General features: G+C 54.3%; 9 protein-coding genes across 9 annotated transcripts; 3 read left to right on the top strand and 6 right to left on the bottom strand.

The window, feature by feature from the left end:
* Nucleotides 1–279: 279 nt before the first annotated feature.
* On the bottom strand, nucleotides 280–962 carry CCOS01_14533 (uncharacterized protein; the record flags this gene model as incomplete). Its single annotated transcript, XM_060462676.1, has 4 exons — nucleotides 280–377; nucleotides 459–743; nucleotides 815–839; nucleotides 906–962. The coding sequence occupies 4 exons, from the start codon at nucleotides 960–962 to the stop codon at nucleotides 280–282; spliced, it is 465 nt and encodes a 154-aa protein (XP_060306507.1).
* A 412-nt stretch (nucleotides 963–1,374) lies between these two features.
* CCOS01_14532 (uncharacterized protein) lies at nucleotides 1,375–2,961 on the bottom strand (the record flags this gene model as incomplete). The annotated part of the gene is made up of 1 exon (XM_060462675.1): nucleotides 1,375–2,961. The coding sequence occupies one exon, from the start codon at nucleotides 2,959–2,961 to the stop codon at nucleotides 1,375–1,377; it is 1,587 nt and encodes a 528-aa protein (XP_060306506.1).
* Nucleotides 2,962–4,990: 2,029 nt separating this feature from the next.
* Nucleotides 4,991–6,908, top strand: CCOS01_14531 (uncharacterized protein; the record flags this gene model as incomplete). The annotated part of the gene is made up of 3 exons (XM_060462674.1): nucleotides 4,991–5,531; nucleotides 5,619–6,192; nucleotides 6,263–6,908. The coding sequence occupies 3 exons, from the start codon at nucleotides 4,991–4,993 to the stop codon at nucleotides 6,906–6,908; spliced, it is 1,761 nt and encodes a 586-aa protein (XP_060306505.1).
* Nucleotides 6,909–7,590: 682 nt separating this feature from the next.
* On the bottom strand, nucleotides 7,591–9,320 carry CCOS01_14530 (pyruvate kinase; the record flags this gene model as incomplete). The annotated part of the gene is made up of 3 exons (XM_060462673.1): nucleotides 7,591–8,758; nucleotides 8,819–9,036; nucleotides 9,123–9,320. The coding sequence occupies 3 exons, from the start codon at nucleotides 9,318–9,320 to the stop codon at nucleotides 7,591–7,593; spliced, it is 1,584 nt and encodes a 527-aa protein (XP_060306504.1).
* Nucleotides 9,321–10,606: 1,286 nt separating this feature from the next.
* CCOS01_14529 (uncharacterized protein) lies at nucleotides 10,607–11,149 on the bottom strand (the record flags this gene model as incomplete). The annotated part of the gene is made up of 1 exon (XM_060462672.1): nucleotides 10,607–11,149. One exon carries the CDS (start codon nucleotides 11,147–11,149, stop codon nucleotides 10,607–10,609), a length of 543 nt encoding a protein of 180 aa, XP_060306503.1.
* A 1,476-nt stretch (nucleotides 11,150–12,625) lies between these two features.
* CCOS01_14528 (uncharacterized protein) lies at nucleotides 12,626–13,204 on the top strand (the record flags this gene model as incomplete). Its single annotated transcript, XM_060462671.1, has 4 exons — nucleotides 12,626–12,628; nucleotides 12,736–12,811; nucleotides 12,907–12,949; nucleotides 13,060–13,204. The coding sequence occupies 4 exons, from the start codon at nucleotides 12,626–12,628 to the stop codon at nucleotides 13,202–13,204; spliced, it is 267 nt and encodes an 88-aa protein (XP_060306502.1).
* Nucleotides 13,205–14,157: 953 nt separating this feature from the next.
* CCOS01_14527 (uncharacterized protein) lies at nucleotides 14,158–16,107 on the bottom strand (the record flags this gene model as incomplete). Its single annotated transcript, XM_060462670.1, has 1 exon — nucleotides 14,158–16,107. One exon carries the CDS (start codon nucleotides 16,105–16,107, stop codon nucleotides 14,158–14,160), a length of 1,950 nt encoding a protein of 649 aa, XP_060306501.1.
* A 1,491-nt stretch (nucleotides 16,108–17,598) lies between these two features.
* CCOS01_14526 (WD domain-containing protein) lies at nucleotides 17,599–20,926 on the top strand (the record flags this gene model as incomplete). The annotated part of the gene is made up of 3 exons (XM_060462669.1): nucleotides 17,599–19,707; nucleotides 19,771–20,368; nucleotides 20,430–20,926. The coding sequence occupies 3 exons, from the start codon at nucleotides 17,599–17,601 to the stop codon at nucleotides 20,924–20,926; spliced, it is 3,204 nt and encodes a 1,067-aa protein (XP_060306500.1).
* A 453-nt stretch (nucleotides 20,927–21,379) lies between these two features.
* Nucleotides 21,380–22,631, bottom strand: CCOS01_14525 (zeta-crystallin; the record flags this gene model as incomplete). The annotated part of the gene is made up of 4 exons (XM_060462668.1): nucleotides 21,380–21,610; nucleotides 21,676–22,329; nucleotides 22,403–22,510; nucleotides 22,575–22,631. 4 exons carry the CDS (start codon nucleotides 22,629–22,631, stop codon nucleotides 21,380–21,382), a joined length of 1,050 nt encoding a protein of 349 aa, XP_060306499.1.
* Nucleotides 22,632–23,039: the final 408 nt, after the last annotated feature.

The raw sequence follows: 23,039 nt of genomic DNA, 5'->3' as shown, positions 1-23,039 counted from the left end.
ATAAGCCACATCCAAGAATGGTGGCGTGAGAGCAGAAACCGGACTTCAAGTGCTATACGCATCATACAACCGCGAGGTCGAGACCGTGGCATTACCATTCAATGAAGTACTACGTCCGAAATCATGAGACCATTCGCAGCTCGATGTTCATGCCCATAGCCTCTCAACTCGGGCGAAGCGCTTTCTGGCCGAGGTGACGAAGCACAGGTGGTATCGCAAGTCAATCTCAGTTTAGCGTCATTTCTCAAGACGACGTTCATCGTCGAAAAAGTATTTCCTTTAGCTAGACTTGGCGGCCTGGGCCTTCTCGTAGATCCAGTCGTTCAGACCGTTGCGGTTTCTCGCAATCTCGATGGCGTAGAACTGCATGCGGGGCGCTGTATTACAAGTTAGCAGATGAGCGAGCCAGAATCGCCTTTTGGCGAGGTTCAGAACAGGGTCGGCGGGGGGCCACTGACCGAAAATGACCTCGTTCTGGCCGTATTCGAACTTGGGGCTGGCGCGGACCATGGTGCCAAAGTTGTAATCGTCGACCTTCTTCTCGTAGGCCATCATGAACTTGCGCCACCGTTCCTTGCCGGACTTGCTCTTCATCTCGTCCTCGTTGATGGTCGCGGCGGGGTCGAACTCGGGGAAGTCGGTCTTCAGGTGCTCGTAGATCTCGTCATCGATCTTGGTCAGGCGCAGCGTGGAGCCCTTGACCTTCTCAAGGATCTTCCAGTAGGTTTCCATGTGCTGAACAACTACAGGAACGTTCTGGCGGTTAGCTCGCGATCGTGAATAGGGTCGGAGGTGGTAGTGGCAGCGTGTGTACCCTTGACGGCGAATTGCTTCTCGATCTGGACGCAAAAAATAAGTCAGCGCATTTCATTAGCGACACGAAGAGAGGAGGGGTTCGAGCTCACATCCTCGAGGTTGTCAGCCTCTTGGGCGTCAAAGTTGGTGGGAACTTGCGCAGACATTGTGATAGGGTTTTTTATTGAATTGACCGTGCTCCGTGTTGGTGAGAGAGGTAAGTGTACGATCGTGGAGGGGTTGGACGAGGAAGCTTTCAAGATGTTGGTGGGGCAGCAGTGACGAACAGAGCACCGCTGGGCAGCCAGGCATCGCGGGGTTCCTTTTTTCGATCTTTTTTTTCTCTCCACATTTCCGCAGCAGAGGACGGATACGTACCTACGTCTATGTACAACGGTACCTTGCACTGACGTCAAACCACAAAGTAACAACTCCATCGAACTTCTCCCACCCAACTTCAGCGACGATATTAAAACAAACGTCATCTGCATCCACTTTTACTCTCCTTTCAGTCTTTTGCTGCACCCATTTGTCCGCCGAAATGCCATCTTGTTGCGACAGTCATATAGACGTGTCCTCTCAAATAGTCGCTCTGAATATCGTTCCATCCTCCAGCCAGCTCCCTTCTGATTCCCGAGACGACCAGCCCGACATTGCCCATGCTGATGTCGCGGACGCCGGCGAACCAGCATCAACCTCTCTCTTTGACAAGCTTCGTCGCATTCTGTGAACTAGGACCTGCATTCTGTGTTCAAGACTCGCCTCATCCGTTGCTACCGATTCTTGAGACGCCCTTCCGATCAGTTGCGTTCTGCTGTCCGGACGTTCACGTGCGTCGCCGTTCTCTGAGGTTTCTTCAATGCTTCTAGACGCATATCCAACCGACATACGTCCAGTCGATAGGTTCTCGTATGGTCGTGTAAGCATTACTGCTCCCTCTGGAAGACAGAGGCCGCGCAGGTACTGTCGAGAATGATCATCCAGCTGAAATTTACCGTATCCTTTGTCGACCCACGACTTTTGGCCGGGAATGCGCGGCCATACCGAAGAAGGCGCCACTCGGTACGTATGGTACTTGATATCCTCGCTTCTACCAGGAACAGGAAAGATACGGCGCAGCAGAGAATGTGTATAGCCATTGCTGAAACCGCAGAGGCGCATCGAGTCAACCAAGCCATTTAGGCGCACGAATGGCTCGCAGATTCTGAGGAACTCATCAGGGCAGTATGAGAAGTCAGCTCCGTAGCTCGATCGCTTGGGTGTGAACACTTGTTCCGGCTCCGTCGACATTCCCTGGTTGTTCTGCTCGATGGCAGACCTGGAACCTGGGGGAAGATGGTCGGAAGGGCGTTCACCCCAGAATCTCCGGCAGAGTAGCACAAGGCTCTTGAGCGTCGAATGGTTCTTTCGTTTCAATTGGCCTCTCACAAAAGCCCCGATGAGATCGTCCATATTAACGGTTCCTGCGCGTAACTTGCAGGCTTCCTTGCCTGGCCCGAAACCCAATCGAGTCAGGTCGAGCTCAACGATGACCTGCTGCATGAAGTGACCGTATTTATTACACCACAGTGTTGCCAAAGGGTTCAGGTAGGGACCCACGAAAGGCGACATGGTGATGTGGAAGCGCTCTCCCATGAGAAATGCAATCAGCATATCCGCGCGCAGAGCGAAAGACACTTCGAGGTACGGCTGCAGAGGTCTCATGGCAGTAGCTAGTGAAGTGTACTCATCGTCAGTCCAGACCTCTCTCACGAAACGGCCGTCGTTGAGGCAGATGGGCATGTCGGATTCATCGTCGGCAATGAGATATTGGCATATCTGGAAGCGTGCGACTGCGGGAAGTCTGAGGTATGGAGAAGTCGGCTCCTGCTGTTGCGTTCGCTGATGATCGGCGAAGAACATTGCGACCGATCTCTCAAAATCAGTGGCCTTGTCGGGCACCGCCTGGTCACGTCGGTATTTGTGATAGACGACATCGATCGAGCGATCCCAGGGCGGGAGGTTCTTGCGTGTTGATCCGGCTGGCCATCCCGACTTGGGCTTTTCCATCAGCGTCCGGGCTGCCTTTGGAGGTATAGCCGCGGGAAAGGGATACGGCAATGGCGTCGAGATATTTCTCGTCAGTGCTGACTTCGGCTTCGTCACTGTGGCATGATCAGCATTCATTTTTCTCTACGTCGGGACGAATCGAGCAATCAAGGAGGTTGAGGTGCTTGCTTCGAGAATCTTGCTTGTCAAACTCACTCTCTGCTGGTATGGCAGCGATGCTGCCGGCCAGGTTGACAGTCCCGAGTATCTGTTCTGTTTTTGTCGTTCTTCTTGGCCTCTTTCCCCCCTTCAAGTGAAGTAAACCGAAGAGCTCAAGGATAAGGTGCGCAGAATATTTCCTGTTGCGTGGTTGTTGATGTGCACCTCAGTGACAGTCGGTGGTGAAGACGAGTGGATATTTTTCTCCCCTTCGGGTGAGGGTAAGGTTCACTGAGGCCTCGAGTGCGTATTCACCTCCATGTGTATTCACCTTCAAATCTCTTGCCTCTCTTCACGCATACTTTGGTTTTCATCTCATCTCCTTCCTTACGCTCCTGCCTCTCATTTGAGGTTTCGGCGCCTTGTTCTTTTTGAAGCAAAACAAGCCCGTAGAAAACGGAACCAGCAAGATCCAGTTATTACCAAAGGACTGTTACGTACTTGCATTGAAACAATTTTCACGGGGTTCAGTTTCCAGTTCAAGTTCACATTCTCTACACAGTTCTACAGCTGTTCATGCCCGGTTGCACATCGTGGATTGACCCGCTTCTTCGGCGCCGAGTGGATCGCGGCTCCGTGCATCTTCCGGGAGCTTAATCGGTCATGCTCCGGGGATATATCTGGCCATGGTAGTCCCATGTCGAAGAGGAGTCGCGGCCAATATACTGCACCTATCGTGTATGCAGGCTCACTGCTTGCATACAATATTAGAAGCAGATAACAATTCGAGTCTGCTGCGCCGTTCTCACTCAAGTGTGATTATTCGTTGGTTGATGCAGGGGTGCATGCTCATTCTGAGCTGACCATACGCCGCTGCTCGGGGAAAGGGTAGCGAGGCAACCCGGAAATAGCGGAGAATTTACTCACTCGCCTTACGTCTTACGCATAAAAAAGAGGATGGTCAGAAGCAGGCAATCGAAGGGGAGGCTACAAAGATCTCGCCAAGCGTATTGGCACCCGCATCTAAGCTTAAGGGGACGAACGCCGCCGTGATGGCTCGGATGATCCCCTCCAACGGTTGGGCGTCGTAACACGAAGCCATTGGTCTAGTGTGAAATGGGCTTGCTCCAACGGGAGCTGCAGCACCCATGTAACGCACAGCAAGTCGTTAGTTCGTTACCCCATTTCCCCCCTTCCAAACGAGCCGCCAGCGGCCAAACCAATGCTTCAAATTTAACCCTAGTCCCTTTGAACGGGGTTCGGGTCGGAGTTGACAACTTCTAGCCCTCTTCTTCCCCGTTCCCTTTTTGATTTTCCCCAGAGAGGGGGGAAACGCACCCCGATTGAGGTATTCGGCTGCGTTTACCCATGTTAAGGGTGGTGTGGAGTGTGGTCTGACCCGGTCGAGTCAAATCCCCGTTGCGATGGTCGGTCGACAGCGGCAGACCATATCTGTTTGTTTAAGAGGCACAGGGGTCCATGGCTCTTGTCTCTAGGTTGCTGCTTGTTCTTTGCTTCTTTTCCTGTTGAGCGACTCTTTGGCGGATATGCAGTCTCTTGACTGCTGTACCAATTCTTACCTTACACTTGAAATCACGATATCCTCTTGACTATAATTGACTCCAACTACATACAATAGTCAACCGTTCCCATAGAACAACTCACCTGAAGCTCCCGTTGAAAGTTAGAAAACCAACTTTCTCGAGTAAATCTCCACGCGTCGGTTCTCGCGAGAGATTGCGAATCTAGGCCTTCCTAGACATAAAAGGTAGTTTAGGCAAGTCTGCCCTTTTCCTTACACAAAGATCCAAGATCATTCTACGTGATTCGGGGAGCATGTAAACACAGACACCACGGCTTTGCACGCCAAGTCGCCGGATAATAATGCGGAATGCCAAGCCTTTGCTTTCTCAACTTTCGCAACTCCTGGCATTTACGTAGCTGCACAGGGACGCAGTATAAGTGGTCATCGGAACTAACATCAAGGCAGCGTGCTCTCAAAGCTCCAATGACCTCACCAACAAAGGAGCCGCGCCACTCCGTGGAAGAAGGAGCCACGACAAGCAGCATATCCCATGACGACAAGGAGACAAGAGGCCTCTACCGGCTGGAACGCGAACCCACAAGGGAAGAGAAAACGGCAGAGGCCCTAGCAGAGGGCCACGATGCCGACATACCCTCCAGCATGGGCTACGTCCTCGACGAACGCGGCGAGGAGAAGAGAAAGCAGTCGCTCGCGCTGGCTCGGACGAGATCTCGCAAGTCCATGGGGCGCGAGGACGTGGAAATGGGTGTTGGCGGTACGACAGAGAAGGACGGCGACGGCGGCGAGAGCTCCGAAGACGAAAATATTGTCTGGTGGGATGGCCCGGACGACCCGGCGAATCCGTACAACTGGCCGAGTTGGCTCAAGGTCCTCAACTGTAGCCTGATCAGTGCCATGACGTTCGTCACACCACTGGCGTCTTCCATCTTTGCCCCCGGCGTGCCGGACCTCATGCGGGAGTTTCACAACAACAGCCCCTATCTAGCTGCCTTTGTCGTCTCCGGTATGAACGCTCCTTTAAACCTCTGTTTACCATCCCATCGTACAGATCAACCGGAAAGAAACAAAACGTGCTGACAACAAAGCGCAGTCTACGTCCTAGGCTTCGCAGCCGGACCCCTGCTCTGCGCGCCCCTGAGCGAAATCTACGGCCGCACAATCGTCTACCACGTCTGCAACCTGTTCTTCATCTGCTTCAACGTCGGCGCCGCCCTCGCGCCTACCCTCAACGCCCTCATCGTCTTCCGCCTCTTCGCTGGCGTCTTCGGCTCCGCACCCATCACCAACGGCGCGGGTTCCATCTCCGACATGATCCGCCAGGAGAAGCGCGGGGCGGCCATGGCGGCGTTTAGTATCGGGCCCCTACTGGGTCCCATCATCGGCCCCGTGGCGGGAGGGTTCCTCGCTGATGCGGCTGGCTGGCGATGGGTCTTTTGGCTTATTGTAATTGTGAGCGGGGTTCTGAGTATCGTCATGCTCATCTTTTCGAGGGAGACGTACGCGCCCATCATCCTTGACAGGAAGGTGAAGCGACTTCAGAAAGAGACGGGGAACCCTCTGCTGCGGTCGAAACTCGATATTGGCCTCTCTTCGGCCGACTACTTCAAGCGAGGCATCATCCGCCCTATCAAGATGATTGCCTTTTCCCCAATCACCCAGATCTTGTACGTAACCCAATCCTCATCATGCTGTGCCAAGTCTTGTCTCCCTCCTCTGAACTAACACACGCAACAGCGGCCTCTACATCGCCGTAGTCTACGGCTACCTCTACCTGATGTTCACCTCCATCACCTCAGTCTTCATGGGAACCTACGGCTTCAGCGCCGGCACATCAGGCCTAGCCTTCATGGGCCTCGGCGTCGGCTCCATGATCGGCGTCGTCTTCTTCAGCCTCTCCTCGGACAAGTACGTTAAGAGAAAAGCCGCCGAAGCAGACGCCGCAGCCGACGAAGCAGGCACCGTCCGCGAAGGAATGAAGCCCGAATACCGCCTCGTCGCCCTCCCCGCCGGCGCCGTCTTCCTCCCCGCGGGTCTCTTCATCTACGGCTGGACGGCCGAGTACCATATCCACTGGTTCGTGCCCATCCTGGGCACGGCCATCGTCGGCATCGGTAACCTCATCATCTTCATGGCGCTGCAGATGTACCTCGTCGACGCCTTCACCATCTACGCCGCCTCGGCCCTCGCCGCCAACGCTGTCGTGAGATCCGTGGCGGGAGCAACACTACCTCTTGCGGGCCTGAAGATGAACCAGAACTTGGGCGTTGGCTGGGCGAGTAGTATTCTCGGTTTCATCGCTGCCGCCATGTTACCTGTGCCGTTGCTGATCATGAAGTATGGCGAGTACTTGCGCAAGCGTTTCGAGCTCAAAGACCTGTAGATGCCGCTTTAATTGATCACGCCAGGGGGAAGCCTTCCCCCAGTTGTAGGAAACGGGAGAACTAATAGACATACCCAATGCATATTATCAAACAACTCAAGTGAAGATGACATTGTCTTGATGTGTGTCGATGACGGAGCATGGATGGATCCTTAAATATTGTTCTTTCATTCTGGGCTTCCATTTTGCTGATCGTAAGACTCATGAGAGACTTCATGTGGTTATTAATGGTCCGTCGTATTTGTGTCTCAAGCTCATTCCGCTGGATATCTTCCCGTCTGCTCAATTCCGCCGGCAGAACTGTTAGTGATTGGAACGGGGCGATAGTGATCGTGTCTTGATGAAGTACCGTAGGCTGCAATGTAATCGCCGCCATTTCGTTCCGTCTCGGAGATGTCGTCTCATTGGGCCCGTCATTCTGGGCGCCCCGCGACAGCTTAGATTCGTCTGATTGATTGATTGATTCATCATCCAACTTCGGATGGACTTCGGCACAGGTAATCGCTTCGAGGAAGATTCTTGGAAGGTGATATCAACTTTATTCATGTTTGCAAATCATACTCGTGTGTGCTGGACAGTATAGTCCACCATCGTCTATCACGGTTTACTAGGTACTTTGGTATCTCCCGCTCGCCGACGGGCCTCTCTTCTCTTTTTCATTCCTCGTCCGCAATCCAATCCATTACAAAGTTCCAATGCCAAGGTGCTCGGGGTCGGCCTTGACGATACGAAGGGTGTTGGTGTTACCCATGCCGCCCTTCCAGCCCTGGACAACGACCAGAGTGTCACCCTTGCTAACAACGTTGAGCTCCAAAGCGTGCTCAACACCCCACTTGATGCGGCGATCGACATCCTCTTGCCAGTTAACCTTGCTGAAGTCGGGCTTGGCCTCGGGGAACAGGAAGGGGTAGACACCACGGTACAAGTGAGCGTAGCGGGATGCGGAGGCGTTTCTTGTGACCATGAAGATGGGGCAGACGGGGCGGTACTTGGACAGAAGGCGAGCAGACTCTCCGGATGTGGAGAGAACGATGATGCCGCCAGCGTTCAGGTCGAGGGAAGCTCTGACAGCGGCCATGGCGCATGACTCGACAACGCTGACGGGGCGCTTGACCAGGGTGCACATCTCCTCGAAGTGGGAAACGTAGGGGATGGTGTTCTCGGCCTTGAGGCAGGCCTCGTGCATCTCGGAAACGGCCTCGTTGGGGTAGCTGCCCTTGGCGGTCTCGCCGGACAACATGACACAGTCGGCACCGTCGGTGATAGCGTTACCAACGTCACTGATCTCGGCACGGGTAGGGCGGGGGTTCTTGATCATGGACTCGAGCATCTGGGTAGCGCAGATGACGGGCTTGCCGGCTCTGTTGCAGAGGGCGATCATCTTCTTCTGGGCAGCGAAGACCTCGGCGGCGGGAATCTCGATACCGAGATCACCACGGGCGACCATGACACCGTCAGTCTCGGTGAGGATCTCCTCGAAGTTGTTGAGGCCTTGACGGTTCTCAATCTTGGCGATAATCTGGATGTGCTTGCCCTCGGGGCCGAGAACATCGCGGATGTCCTTGATGTCTTGGCCGCGGCGAATGAAGGAGGCAAAGACCATGTCGACATTGTTCTTGACGCCGAATCTGAGATCGTTCTTGTCCTTCTCGGAAAGGGCGGGAAGATCGACATCGGTGTTGGGCAGGTTAACACCCTTCTTGGAGGAAATGAAGCCGTTGTTGCGTGCGCGGACCTCGACGGTCTTGTCATCCTTGACGCTGAGGACATCGAAGGCGAGGACACCGTCGTCGACGTAGATGATACGGCCGGGCTCAATGACCTTGGTGATGTTCTTGTAGTCGACGTACCTATCAAAACAGCGGTTAGTAATGCCATGGGGAGAGCCTTTGAGAGAGAGAAGAGCTTACATGTTGTCGGTGTCGCAAGCCGTGGCGTATTGCTCATCGGTGGTGAAGTTCAGGATCTTGCCGGCGGAGATGGGGAGATCCTCATCGTTCTTTGTGTTTCCGGTGCGGATCTCGGGGCCCTTGGTGTCGAGGGCAATGGCGATCTGACGGCCGGGCTGAGCCTTCTCGGCGGCGCGGGCATTGTCAATGACGGACTGGTGGTACTCGTAGCTGCCGTGCTGTTCAGAAGCGAGGGGTTAGCAAGATAGGCAGACTTTGGTGGGGGTTGACTTTTAGCGTCTGTGATGGGGTTGGGGGAGCTTACGGAGAAGTTCATGCGAACAACGTTCAGACCGGCCTTGCGCAGAGCGTTGATGGCCTCGACGGAGTTGGTCTTGGGGCCAATGGTGCAGATGATGGAAGAACGGCGGTAGTTCTTCTCGGGCTGGTAGGCGGTATCGAGGCTGGAGAGCCATGCGATCTTGCCGCCGACATCGAGATGATCCTTGGCGGTAGCAGCCATTGTGTCTAGATGTATAGGTATGGGTTTGGACGGGTGATGAGGGGAGTTGATAGGAAAAGTCGATCACCGTAGGATGGAGAATAGATGTAGCAGAGGAGAAGTGTGCTACTTAAGGATGGTCGAGGCGAAAGGGAGGAGTGTGGAAGAAGAGGAGGAGGGGTCTAATGCGGTTGTTAAATCCTGCTGGGAGTGGGGGTGGGTAGAGAGAAGACACAGAGAGGGAGAGGTCAAGGCAAGGTCAGGCAAGGTACGTAAGGCCAAGGGGAGAGATAACTAATAAAAAAAAATACGATAAAAAAAGGTCATCCAAACCGACGAGGTTGACGAGTGAGACTCTTTGTTTTTTGGGGGTGGTCAAGCCAATGCAGGTTTATGCACAAGATGATGTATTTGAGCATCAGCCTCAGCTAGGTATTTGTTGAAGACCACATTCAGACGGGCAGAGGCAGAGACACACGAGGAGCAGGGACGAGAAACAATTTGCTCCTGGCCCAAACAAACCCAAGTGAAGTGTGAAGCTGCCCGGCGGCGCACTCCCCATCCTCTGCTTGCTGCTTCCATTTGCTGTGGCCTGCGTCGGCGGTGGTGTCGGCGCCTTTTTTTTTTTCTCCCTCTTTTTTTTTCTTCCTCAGTCTGCCCGGGTGGCCGCCGCTTTGCCCCTCGTTGAACTTGTTCCCTGCACCGGCCGGCACCACCCCCGTTTGGTGAGGTGAGGGGAGAAAGGTGCTGAGAAGGTGCTGAGGAGCGTAGCTGCCCCTCAATCCAACGGAGTGGTCCGTGCACTTTGGTCCGTGGCCGGATGGCAGGAGGGGAGCACCCAAGCACCCACGCACCTTCCCCCCAATCCCTGCCAGAATTGGAAATGGAAGCAATGGAACTGAAGTGGGCAAAGTGCAGCTTTGGCAGTAGCGACTGGGCCCCCCACCAATGTGAGGAGCTTGCGGTGACAGGTACCCTGCCATAGGTACGCCTACCTTACCTGCCTTACCTAAGCTGAGGCTTCAGGGTCCCGCGCTTCGCACCAGCCTGGCACCTCCCACTTTCATCCATCTTTTTTTGCCATCTCATGCCGTCCAATGTTGAGGCACGGCAACCAAGAAAAAAAGAGACGACGGAAGGAAATACAGAAGGGCATGACCAGGACCTTCTCATTGGAGCATTGAATGTGTTCCTGCTTCCTCTCTTGCTCATCTCACCTTTTTTTTTTTCACCTCACTCTGACATGCTCATCCACCAACTGGAAACGCTTGGCCAATGAAGGAACAAGCCCACGGCCCGAACAAGGTTTACGCAAATAGCACATACCAAAACGGCCCGGGATATGGTGAGGCGCCCCAAGATTGGGTGATGCGAGGTGAGGTGAGCCTGGTGAGGTGAGGTCCGGACGTCAGGCCAGCCCAGAAAAACAGCGTGGTTTCACCAGACGGTAAACAAGAAAATAAATAGATGCCAACTGGAAACCACAACAGAAACATCCAAGGGGCCATCAACGCAACGCAATGCAATGATACGACGGCAATGATCCACTCACCGAGTATCCGTACCGTATATCCGTACGTCGTGCTATTTATTCTCCAACGCTCGAGCCTATCGAGCTGGGCAGTACTCCGTAGACGTAATGAGAGTAATAGCAACAGCAATGACGCCGTGAATAGTAGGAAGAGAAAGTGAGAGCGCAAGAGGATCGAATGATGGGAGGACCTGCCTGGAGTGATGGCCGGATAAAATGGGTGACAGTGAGGGATTTCCGTCGCTTCCATTGGATCCAGCAACATCCAACTGTCTAGCTCCAACTTCGGGTATTTTCTCGTTTTATTTTGCTTCACCATCTCCCACTACTTCGTGCCCATCATGCACTTGCATCCATCTGACAGTCTGTTGCACACTGGTGCAGCTTCCATTCTGCGACGGAGCTCCGACCAAGCTCCCTTGGGCTGAGTCGAGTCTGAGGCGAGTTGAGCTGCCCGATTTGTTTAAAGCCTCAAACACTCAACAAACTAGAAGCCCATGCCGCGGCGGGCGGCGGCGGCGGCGGTAGCAGACCACACATTTCCTTTGGCTCTTTTAGTTTTGGCTCCGGGTCTGAGCTTCCACCTCTGGTTCTAACTTCCTTTGCCAAACGGCAAACCAGCCCGGACGCCCGACCCCTCGAGAAAATGGAAAATGGAACGCATCCATGTCACCTAGAAAAACGGCAAAGAGCCCCTCCGTGAAAATATGCCCCTCCATCCTGGGACTGCAATGAATGGAAAGGCCGCTGGGTCTCTCTCCAGTCTCCAGGCCAGAGTATCGGAGTGGAGAGGTCCCCTGGCCCACTTGCACCTTGGCAATGCCTCGCACCTCTCATGAAAATGGCAAATGGCGACAATGCATTTGTCCATGACTCTGTCAGCTCCGGGCAGCTCCAACCTCTCAACATCCGCATCCGGCCAATGACCATCTCACCATCTCAAGGATAGGTGGGCCACCGCCGGTGCACCGTCGGACAATTCCACTTGTGCCGCGGAGGAGAACAAGTCCAGGCCCCCATCCGAGCTCCGGCTAATCCGCTTTGTTGGTGACGCGATTCAAACCGTCTCGATGGTTCGGGTCCGAGTCGCGCTTCTTGCTTCTATTTCCCTCATTACATTGCAGGGGTTGTGCTACAAGAGTGACACCCGCAAACTGATGTTGCCATGAAGAGCTCCATCCGAGAGATGAAATGAAGCACTCAAAACCCCCAGGTAGGGTACCTTGGGCATGAGACTTGGGGTACATCGAAGACGGTAAGACAGATAATGGTCGGCAAGCCATAAAAGCGATGCTGCTCCACTTGAAGCCACGCGAGGATGAGCTTAATCGACCTTGCACTTGCAAGACTTTGACTCCCACTGAAGATACGACACTCGACGATGCACCTGAGGGAAACCTCAGTCCATCAACCGAAGGTAACGTGCCTTAGATAAGATAAGACATGCACCTAGGTACCTAGGCACCTTATCATATCAAGACAAGAGATTTAAAGCCTCAGGCACTAAGGCTGCTTTTGAGGTGTGCACAGTCCACTTCGACAGCACAGCCAGTCAGCTGGGGGAGGGATCATACTCCAATTGCTCCAGTGTGCCTGCCACCGCCAGGCGAGCCTTGTCTCATGACCAACAACCTTCGAACTCCAGCCTTTTGACTTTTGAGAGAACGCTGCAACAACCACGAGACGACGACGGCAACGATAACAAGAAACACTCGAACAGAGCAACGTCATCGAGCGTAGAAAAAGCGACAAAGGAAATCGAATCAGACAGACCTTTTCAACAACTTGCACCAAAATGGTTGGTCCAGCCTTTTCCCCTGCCGGGCTGCTGGCGAGTGCTTCTGGCTCGCCTCGCTGCCTACATTAGCTTGGAGATTTGCTCGCGCAGTCTTAACACCTCCCTAGCTCCTCAACTTGCTGACTCTGGGCCTCTGGTCAAAGATTGGACGTTTGACTCATTACGCATTCGATGCGGTGCTCTGTAAGTCCCCTCCCCAGCCACTCTTCTTTGGTTGTCCTACTGTTGGATGCATAATCTCGAGTCGATCGGTTCGCTAATTCTTGGGTCGTTCCTAGTCTCCGCCTTCCTCGCGGGTATGCAGCGCTCGACCGGCCTGACGTGAGTTAACTTTCTCGAAATTCCGATGCGAATACTGGATCTCTGCCCTCGATGACGACAAAGACAAGACTCTGCGGCGGCTAACATGTGCCCAATCTGGGAATCGTCAGACCCAGTTTCAAGACGGACAGAGCTGCCGGCGAAAACAAGGACATGACGAAGTGGATCGAGAAGTATCTCGGTGTCGGCGAGTGGGTGATGGATCAGTCGGTCGCAATTGCCGGCTCCAGCGGTTGGTTCGAACGCAGGCGATAAATCGAGACATCGAGATCGAGACAACACCAGTATATCCGTTTTCCAACGAATCCCGGCCGCCGTTCTCAATGACGATCTGGAGTCGAATCTCCCCTTGTTCATTCATCTACAACCTTATTCACTAGGCCATTTGTTGCCGCAGTGCGATGCTGGAAACGCTCTGCGACTGCTCGGAAGAAATCGGTATGGGGAGGTTCCGTTCCCGGGCGGTGTAAATCCAAGGGTATCGGCGGATCTTGAACCGGGTGTTCTCGTGTGCTGAAATCGCTGATTATCGGAATCTCGAAGAAGCAGACTCGCGTCTCTGCGTGCAGGCGTTATGGGCGAGATCGGGGCGCACTTTCTTTAACTGTACCTTGGGGAACAGGAAACCGAGCCTTCACCGGCGAACTCTTGGTTTTATCATTGCGAAAAGTCCCCCTTTGGGCACCGGGCTACCCCGTGTAAATCCTTACCACCGGACCTGTGGACCCCACTTTCGGGATTGTCCTCGTCGCGGGACAGCGGCCATAGCCGAGGTTACCGTCCAAATCCAATGCGCCACAGTCTGCCACTGCAGCTCCTTTCGTGCGCCATAGCTCCCTTGCTTGACGAATCCTAGCCCTATGATGTGAGACTATGAATGCAGGTGGCATTATGGAGAGAGACAAAAAAGTCAATTCGTGGATGGCTATAAACAGACTGCTCCATAAGAAGTTCCAACTAATTAACACCCCAGCCAACGCCGGCTTAAATCATGGCCTGCGGGGTATCCTGTCCTGCCTGCTGTACCCAGCTTTGCCAGCCCAATCAAAAAACATAATTCATTTCCCAAAAGTGTAAGAACTACGTGTCAAAAGATGCATGCTTCAGTAACATCTGCTTTGGTAGCACAGGAAGCTACTGAGGCACAGCTGACATCGGGGTTATACCCTTTACAAATGCTACGCATACAAAGTCATGGCACCTTCATATCAGTCTATACCCTCATCGTTGCTGTGTTCGGCAAGGAACTCTGGAGGAACCTCATTGTCGCTGTCACGCCTCGAAGACGAAGTTCGTATGGACCCGACATGGGAACGGTCGTCGTCGTGCTCTTCTAGATGTGACACTAGCAGGTCGGGCGGGACCTCATTGTCACTCTCTCCGTGATGGGTTTCTGTCGTAGCTGTGGCCAAATTCGCTTGCGAGATTTGCGCCTCTTGGTCATCGCCGTTGTGCCAGGGTTCTTCGATGTCCTCAACTTTCGTCGCCGCTGCTTGAGGCTTTGGTAGACTTCCTCGAAGGAGAGCCTCGGCATCTCTGAACGCTTCGAGTTCAGCGCCAACGGCGCAGATGAGAAGATTCCAAGTGTTCTGCTGGGCTGTCCTCATGTTTGCTTCAAGCTCCAAGATTACCTTCGCCATCCGCGGCAAGAGAGCTTCAACGCCTTCTTGCTGTGCACGAGGAGTCTGTTTGCCCTTGGCCGAGGAAGCACCGCCGCTTAGAGACTGGCGCAGGTCTGCCTCGAATGTCGTAACGAGTTTCACCGTTTCCTGCCATAACTCCGTGCCTTGATCTAGCGCATCGCGATCCTTATCGATCTGCGCCTTTCGCTTCTGGAGAAAGTCCATTTCACTTTCCCACCAGTCCTTGGCCATGCTCAGTGTCCGTCGCGCAGGTATCATGCGGAAGAACTCAGCACCACCGGGCAGCTCTTGGATGTCGGTTCCGGTTCCAGAGTCGTTCCGTGATACAGCTTCGACAACATCTAGATCCAGGGGCTCGATCGGAGGCCGGCGTAGGAGGGCTGTGACCTCACCTTCGACCTCCCTCAACGCACCCCTGTAGCCACTCAAGCCCGCCTCTCGGCGGTTGTGAACGTCTTCCATCTTTCGCTCCAGCCATCGGTGCCGATTCCTCATACCAACGAGCTTCTCCTCGAGCTCGCGTATCTCCTGACCCAAAGAATCATGCTGCTCTCCCAGGCCTCGCAGCTCCTTTGCGAGAGGCTCCTCATCGTCATCAGCCAAGCTATGCAACTCGGCAGAGATGCTGACCCTGCGCTTGTCCAACTTGTCTAGATACGACAAAGCTTTTCTTCGTTGAGAGAGGGCTGACTCGATATACGCATTTTCTTCCGTCTTGAGACCAGTCAGGGCTGCCAACGCCTGTCGCAATCCGCTTCGCGCCGCACGAAGGCCCTGCTGCCCCTGTACCTTGGGTTGTCGAACAGGTATAATATCGCCGCGAGGAGTCGCGCGTACGGGTGGGTCTAGCGAGGCCATCATGCGTGACCTGGACGTCGCTGTGGAATAGAACGTTCCCGTTGGCGTACTACTCCCAGAATCACTCCACGTCTCAGCTCCTACAGTGCTAGCATCGAGAAACTCGGCGCCGGATCCAAGTCTTGTGGCTTGTATGTCTAGTAATCGCTGTACCTCTTTGTGGAGAGCTCGTTCTCGGTGTTGTAGATTCCGCCAGACAGAGTCAACGCGGGACTTGCTTGAGTCGCGCGAGCTATGGTCGAACAGAATGCTCCCAAACGCAAGCCGGCTGGACGACATGCTCTTGGCCTCGTTCTTGTGTGTGTTGCCTCGGGATCCCCGCCTCCCCGACGATGCGGAGGGCTGCAACACCACCGAGGTAGCTATGGGCGGCGGCGGGCCAACGAACATGGCCTTCGGCTTCAACTTGGAGACGGAGCCCGCCGGACCAAAAGGGTCGTCGTCCCATGGATCTACGGGGGAAGGGGAGCGCCCTTTCGACATTTTGATGGGCAGCGGAGGCGACTCTGACAGCAGCGATACATCGGGTCTGGGGGACAGATCATCGAGGTCGTAGTCATCTGAAGGCTTCGGTCGGGATGTGTAGAGTGGTAGAATGGGAGATCGTTGTCGGCTCGGTGAGAGTCGGTCGAGGAAACTGTGCGAACCGGATGCCATCAGGTCGCATCTGACGCTGCTGGGCAGAAGTGGGAGAATTGGCTGGCGATGGGGCGGTCACCAGGAATGTCGTGGTTGACAAGGTTCCTGAGCGTGCTTTTCAGAGGCACGATCAAGTATGTATGCGCTCTAGCTAAAGGAATAGGATGTCAATAACAACAAGTAGGCATTGGTGATGAGTGTTGGACGTGGGATACGGCAAGATGCTATGGGTAATGTATGAGATCTATAGGACATAGCACAGCAATGTCGTCGATGGGAGCGCGCGAGGCCAGCTGTGAAGGTACCAAATAAAAAGTATCTTTGGCTCGGGAAGCAAGAGCTCACGAGCTCTGAGCATGTGCCACAGGCGCTGGTGCGAGACAGACGTCACACGGCGGGTCTTTCTACCATCTGTAGCACCAGGCACATACCTTACACAGTAGGTACCTACCTAAAAGCTACTTGCCGGCCTTATGTAAGCACGGCCTCGACATCTTGGTTATCGATAAGCATGTATGTGGGAATGCGCCATTGGACGATGCCATTGCTGTTGGATGTTGGAACATAATCCTTTCAACATTGCCTATTATCCATACAGCTCACCAAACAAACGGAGAACGGGAAGTATGAGGCCCAGTCAGTGCGGCCGAGAAAAGATTCTTGCTCATATAATCTGTCTGCGTCTTCTGCCTACCGAGAGTGAGACACACTGTGATGCGTAGAGCTTCTCTCTGGAGCTGGTGTCCATGTGCTTGATCAAGAAATTGAGCACCGTCTGGCTCCCCAGAACACGGTATTTTGCGCGTCTCATAGTCTTGCCATTGTTGGGTGTCTTTTCATATCTATTGTGCAAGCGATGGCCGCGGCGACGGGCAATTTCTTATGATGGACACTTTCTCCTCAAAGTTTCAATCAACTAATGAGATGAGTCGCCTGCCTTGGCTCTATTTTCCTTACTGCCATCATCCCCGGCGGCGTCTGTAACCGCGTCTCCGTGTCTCCGTTGTCCGTCTATGCCCAACGCCCAGGTCCATGTCCATGTCCAATTCAGTCGGTAGGGCCCATCAATAATGAACGAGTCGGACATTCATTAGTCAGAGGGATGCCGCCGTAAACTCGCGTGAGTTTTCTGCCGGGTCTACAAAGTAAAGGATGTGTTGCTAGACGGATGAGAAGCTGAGCATACAGCCGTTGGACAAGTTCACTTCTCACTCTCACCAAGTCATCAGATCAGACAACCTGGAAGACTAAGACTGCGGATGCCGAGGACGTGGACACGCCGCACTGCCACCGTCTGCCCCTGTCCTGCTGCCGTGTGCGTCGCTTTCTCTTCCCCCTCGTCCCTTGTGTGTCTAGTTCCCTGATCGTCGTTGTCGTTGTGGCCATTCTTGTTCATCTTTTTTGTGTTGCTTTGTTTTTTTTTGGGTTCTCGTTCGTCCCGCGTCCCATCCACCCCACGCGCGCACATTGTTTGAGTCGTACAACGAGGGAAATTCAACCGAAGAAAACATGATGCACTTTCTGGGCCATCGTCGAACAGCCTCGCAGCAGAGCATCGACCCCGAGACACAACAGCAGCCACAGCAACAATGGCGTCCGCACCACCAGCATCGCCTAAGCGCGTCTTCGGCTCTTTGGCAAGCGGCCCAGGCCTTGGGGTCCATTGGAGCCCCGGCCGCTGCCGCTGCCGCCGCCACCACTTCCCCTCCAGGTTCCGGCGGTCCTCCTTCTTCTTCTACCTTTGAGTCTGGACTCTCTGGAGGAAATGCTTCGTCAGCGTCAGCGGCAGCGGCAGCTTCAGCCTCCAATGCGACTGCCAATGCCAATGTCAATTTGAATGACCCTCCAACTGCAGGTACAACCGCAGGTACAGGTAGTAGTAGCAGTGGTACCACGGCTGGCCACACCCGCCCACCGCTGCCCAACCCGGTACCTTCCTACTCGTCGTCGGTGTACTCCCAGCAGTCGCAACAATCGCAATATTCGCCGTATTCTCAGCAACAACTGCAACACCAGCAGCAACAGCAACAACGACAGTCTGGCTACTTCCAGCCCAACCACCACTCACATCCTTCAGGCGGTCCTCCTCACGCCGGGCTCGGCATCGGGCTCGCTTCTCCCTCCACTACTTCCTCCCTTCAATACACCCCGGAAGCCTTGAAGTCATCCTCAACCTCGACACCACCGGCCTCAACGTCCGCATCCACAACAACAGCAGTCGCCGCTGGTGCGCCTGGGCCATTAGTGCCCAAAGACCCCCCCGCCGTCCCCAACTTCCACTGGGACAACGACTATTACCAGAACACGCCGAACAATAGGAACAAAACCATTAGCGACACCACCACCAACAGCGCCGCGGCCACTCGTACGCCCACAACAGCGACCGACTCCGCTTCCGCCCGCGCCCTCCAGCCTCATCAGTCCTCCCATTCACGCTCTCAGTCTCATTCTCATTCTTACTCTCACTTTCAATCTCAATCTCAATCTCACTCTCACTCCCATTCGTATTCCCACTCCTACTCCCAGTCCAACCCCTACTCTCCCTCTTCTTCCTCTCACCCGCCTTCCTCTTCCTCCAATATCCCTCCTTTCTCCCATTCCCGCTCCCAGTCCCACTCCCAGCACAACCAGCAGCGTGCCTCCATCCCCGCCGCTCTGCTTCCGGCCCATGGCCAGCAGCTGCACCGAGACTCTCCCAACTCGCTGCCTACCCACTCCACTGCGACTCAGACATCAGGGCCGCCGGGCCTTTCCCCCTCCGTCACACTGCTGCCCGCGCCAACGCCCTCCTCATCCTCCTCGCCATCTTCTTCCTCTGCTCTCGCAGCCATGAACCAGCAACAGCAACAGCAGCAGCAGCAGTCGCCGCAGCAGTCGCAACCCCAGTTCCAAACTGGCACCCCGCGACGCACTGGCACCTATAGCTCCCAGTCAGACGAATTGCACATGCCAGCGGGCATGATCCAGCACGGCCAGCCTTCACCCCGCGAATACTCATCATCCTCTGCTGCCCCCGCCGCACCCCATATCAAGCTGGAGCAGTCCTCCCCAAACTCCCACCCCCAGGCGCCGCCTTACCAGAGCACATCGTCGGTGCCCAACGTCTTGCAACCAGGTGGTGCAGGTGGTCGACCTCCCGCCATCTCTGCCAACACCGCTCCCAGTATGTCTGCCATGCAGCCTCAGCAGCAGCAGCAAGACTATCAGACACCTTCCAAGCCTCCCAGCTTGAGCCTGTCCCACAGCTACTCGCGCTCCTCGCCTGCTGCCGGATACGAAGGTGGCTCGTCCTTTGCGCCCTACACACCCACTACCCCCAGCGGCTCTGGATCCCAGTTCATGTCTCCGCCAGACCAAAAGTACAATGCGCCCGGCTCCCAGCGAAACATCTCGAACACCCCCTTGGGCTTGGCCGATATTCGACCCCGCGCCGACTCGAGCATGTCCGATGGCGTGCCCGGTAGCGCTGCATATGAGCTTGCCAACGCGCAACCTGGAACCAGCAACTATCTCGCTCCTTGGGCCCTGTATGCTTTCGACTGGTGCAAGTGGCCTCCCCAGGGCAACGGTGCTGGGAAGCTTGCCGTTGGCAGCTATCTAGAAGATGGACACAACTACGTAAGAATTCCGTCGCAATGATGTTGATAGCTGGGTGTAGCTAACACTATTGCTTCCCTCTAGATCCAAATCCTCGATACCCAAATGGTCCCGACGCCCAACGATGTCTACCAGCCGGGCACCCCCAAAATTAACCTCGAATTTCAAAAAGTCGCCGAGGCTACACATTCCTACCCTGTGACGCGCTTGCTCTGGGAACCGCCCTCCTCGCAGAAGCAGTCTACTGACCTGCTCGCGACGTCGGGAGACCACCTTCGCCTGTGGTCTCTTCCCTCCGAAAGCCCTGTCTCCCAGAGCAACTCCATTACCAACCGAGCCAGAGACCCCGCCGTTACGAAACTCACGCCTCTCGCGCTTCTGTCCAACTCCAAGACCCCGGATCATACTGCACCGCTTACTTCGCTAGACTGGAATACTGTTTCACCTAGCTTGATAATCACGTCCAGTATCGATACCACCTGCACGATTTGGGATATTCCGTCGCTGACGGCCAAGACACAATTGATTGCCCACGATAAGGAGGTTTACGATGTCCGCTTCTGCGCCAACAGTGTTGACGTATTCGTGAGCTGCGGACAGGACGGTAGCGTCCGCATGTTCGATTTGCGCAGTCTGGAGCACAGCACCATCATCTACGAGCCCACTGGGAAAGATGAACGAGGTAACCTCCACCCCCAGAACCATTTTTTCGCAAGTTTGGTGAAGCTGATTAAGTATGATAGATGCCAATGGAGGACGTATCAGCCCTACGCTCGCGCAGCAGACCATGTCGAACCCTCCGCCATTGTTGAGACTAGCAACTTCTCCCCACGATACCCATTTGCTAGCCACATTTGCGCAAGACTCGAACGTCATTCGTATCCTTGATGTAAGACATCCTGGACAGGCTCTTCTCGAACTCAGGGGCCACGGAGGCTCCCTGAACTCCATAGAGTGGTCGCCTACGAGGCGTGGTGTTCTAGCTTCGGGAGCCGACGACTGCCAGGTGCTGCTATGGGATGTGTACAACAACAACCCTGCTCTTGGTGGTGGTCCTCCTGCCAACGGTGCTGCCCAGCCAGACAACACGAGAAGCCCATACGCTAGCTGGCAATGCGACTACGAAGTCGGCAACCTTGCTTGGGTGCCTCATCTTTCTAGCGACCAGGGAGAGTGGCTGGGAGTCAGCGCCGGCAGGGGCCTATGGGGTGTCAAGACATGTGGGCGAACCGGCGCCTGAAAGAAACCAAGGGCGACGAGCAGCAACTAATCCGACCGCCTTGCTGCGCTGTTCATAGATCTGGCTGGTCACTCATGATATATGCATCGCAAAGCCTGGCGTTTGGGGATCGGCTCTTGAGCCGGCTGTAGGGTAGGGGATACTGTCTGTGAAGTATGTTTCAAATGAATTCACTTGGAATAGGCAGTCATTGGGGGTGAATTGGTTTCAATGCACCACAGGACTCAGTCAGTATGGCCCCCCTCTGGTCGATGGTCAGGAACAAAAGTTTGGGACGGTGGATGGCTATATACCGGCGGGCACAGTCGAACGGGGAAGACGGAAGGAAATGTTATAATAGCGTGCGGTGTTTGTCCCGCACCAATGTGGCCGTTCCCAGTGTCCTCAATACACGTACCTATTTTAGGTAACTTGAAAACACAGCTTTTCGCACAAGGAGTCCATTGCTGTGAATTAGAGCTTTGTCAAAGGCAGACCATCACTGTCATTATCCAAAGTGATGACTGCTTTGCCCCAAATCTTGCGGTTTGACATGTCCTTGAGAGCCCTGGGTACATGTTCAAGACCAGGATACTCAGCGTGATAGATGACAGGCCGGATTTTATCAGTTTCCATCAAGGGTTTCAGCTGGTTCCAGATGGCATTCTCCTCTTCAGGATACCGTCGCAAGCTCTCGCCGTATCGCTTTGGGGCATTAGTTAGCTACCTTAGTTCGAGTGGGTGGTTGTTGTGGAATCTTCAATACTTACATAACCTATCAAACACACCTGCTTGAGTAGGACTCTATTCATGGCGATTTTCTCCATATCGTCCTGGATACCAGCGAACCCTACAATCAGTATCTTGCCTCTGTGAGCAATGCACTTTAAGCTTCGGTCCACGAGGCCGACGGGATCAAAAACTACGTCGACACCCTTCCCGTCAGTCAGCTCCAGCACACGATCCCACCACGCTGCATCCTCGGAGTAGTTGATGCAAATATCAGCCCCCGAACGTTGGGCCACGTTGCACTTCTCGGATGAGCCCGCCGTCCCTATCACCCGGCATCCCAAGGCCGCGGCAACCTGAAGGGCCATCAGACCGAGCCCACCGGCAGCGGCATGGACCAAGACAGTCTGGCCGGCTCTTATGCCAGCTTGGACGAGCGCTGCGTAGGAGACGGGGAGCGTGGCGGCTAGCCCGGCGGCTTGGACGAATGTCCATTGGGGAGGGATGCGATGGAGGGGCGTCGAGGCGTCGAGGGAGATGATCTCGCTGTAAGAACCTGTGCTGCCTCCGAAGACCCTATCGCCAGGACGGAATTCGGAGGTAGGCGGTGATGAGAGGATGATGCCGGCGAACTCGAGGCCTAGTGTGAAGGGCGGCCGTACCAGGGATCGGTTGTTTTGGTGTCTTCCCCTGGCCTAAGTGCGAAGTATCATATCAGCCAGCCATCTCATCTTTTGGGGGACTTGTGAGAACTTGTCTTGGACTTACATAGAGGGTATCGACAAAGTTCACCCCAGCAGCCTTGACTTGGATGAGGTAGCGGTCTGCTGTAGAGATTGGCCGGTCAATGTCGGAGACCTTTATGTCATCAAAGTCCTTGAGGATGAATTAGAGGCATCTTTGTGGAACTGAAGCAAGATTTTATGAGACTGGGACTCACATTGACGAATTTGTCGATAACAACAGCCTTCATCTTTCGTCTCGAGCTTCCGACCATTTTCAGCTTAAACTTGACTTGATACTATTTGCTTGAAGAAGATCGAAAGTACCCAGATGCAGGGGCCAGTCCCCAGTCTTTATAAATGGAAGGCGTTCATTCAGGGCTGTTGTTTCTGATGAATTGGAGAAGCACTAGGTGCCGAGGCTTCCATCGGCTCCCATCGATCAAATCGGGCATTTGGAGTGTGCTGTCTTACGCAAAACTTCAATGTAGAGAACTACCTAGGTGCGACAGGCCTGGTGAATCTAAAATTCATAATAGATGTGACGTCCATTCACAGTGTCATATCTCAATCAGAATTCATCGTGACCTTGTATTTGCTGCTCTTTCTGTCACTTCTGTCACTTCAGCATCCATCCACGGTTACTTGCTGACCTAGATTGATGATTGAGGTGGATTGGAACC

Source organism: Colletotrichum costaricense (assembly GCF_030867565.1).
Source record: "Colletotrichum costaricense strain IMI 309622 chromosome Unknown Scaffold_21.1, whole genome shotgun sequence".
NCBI classification, from domain to species: Eukaryota; Fungi; Ascomycota; class Sordariomycetes; order Glomerellales; family Glomerellaceae; genus Colletotrichum; species Colletotrichum costaricense.
Note: the sequence above shows the minus strand (reverse complement) of the source record. Positions and strands in the feature narration are given on the sequence as shown.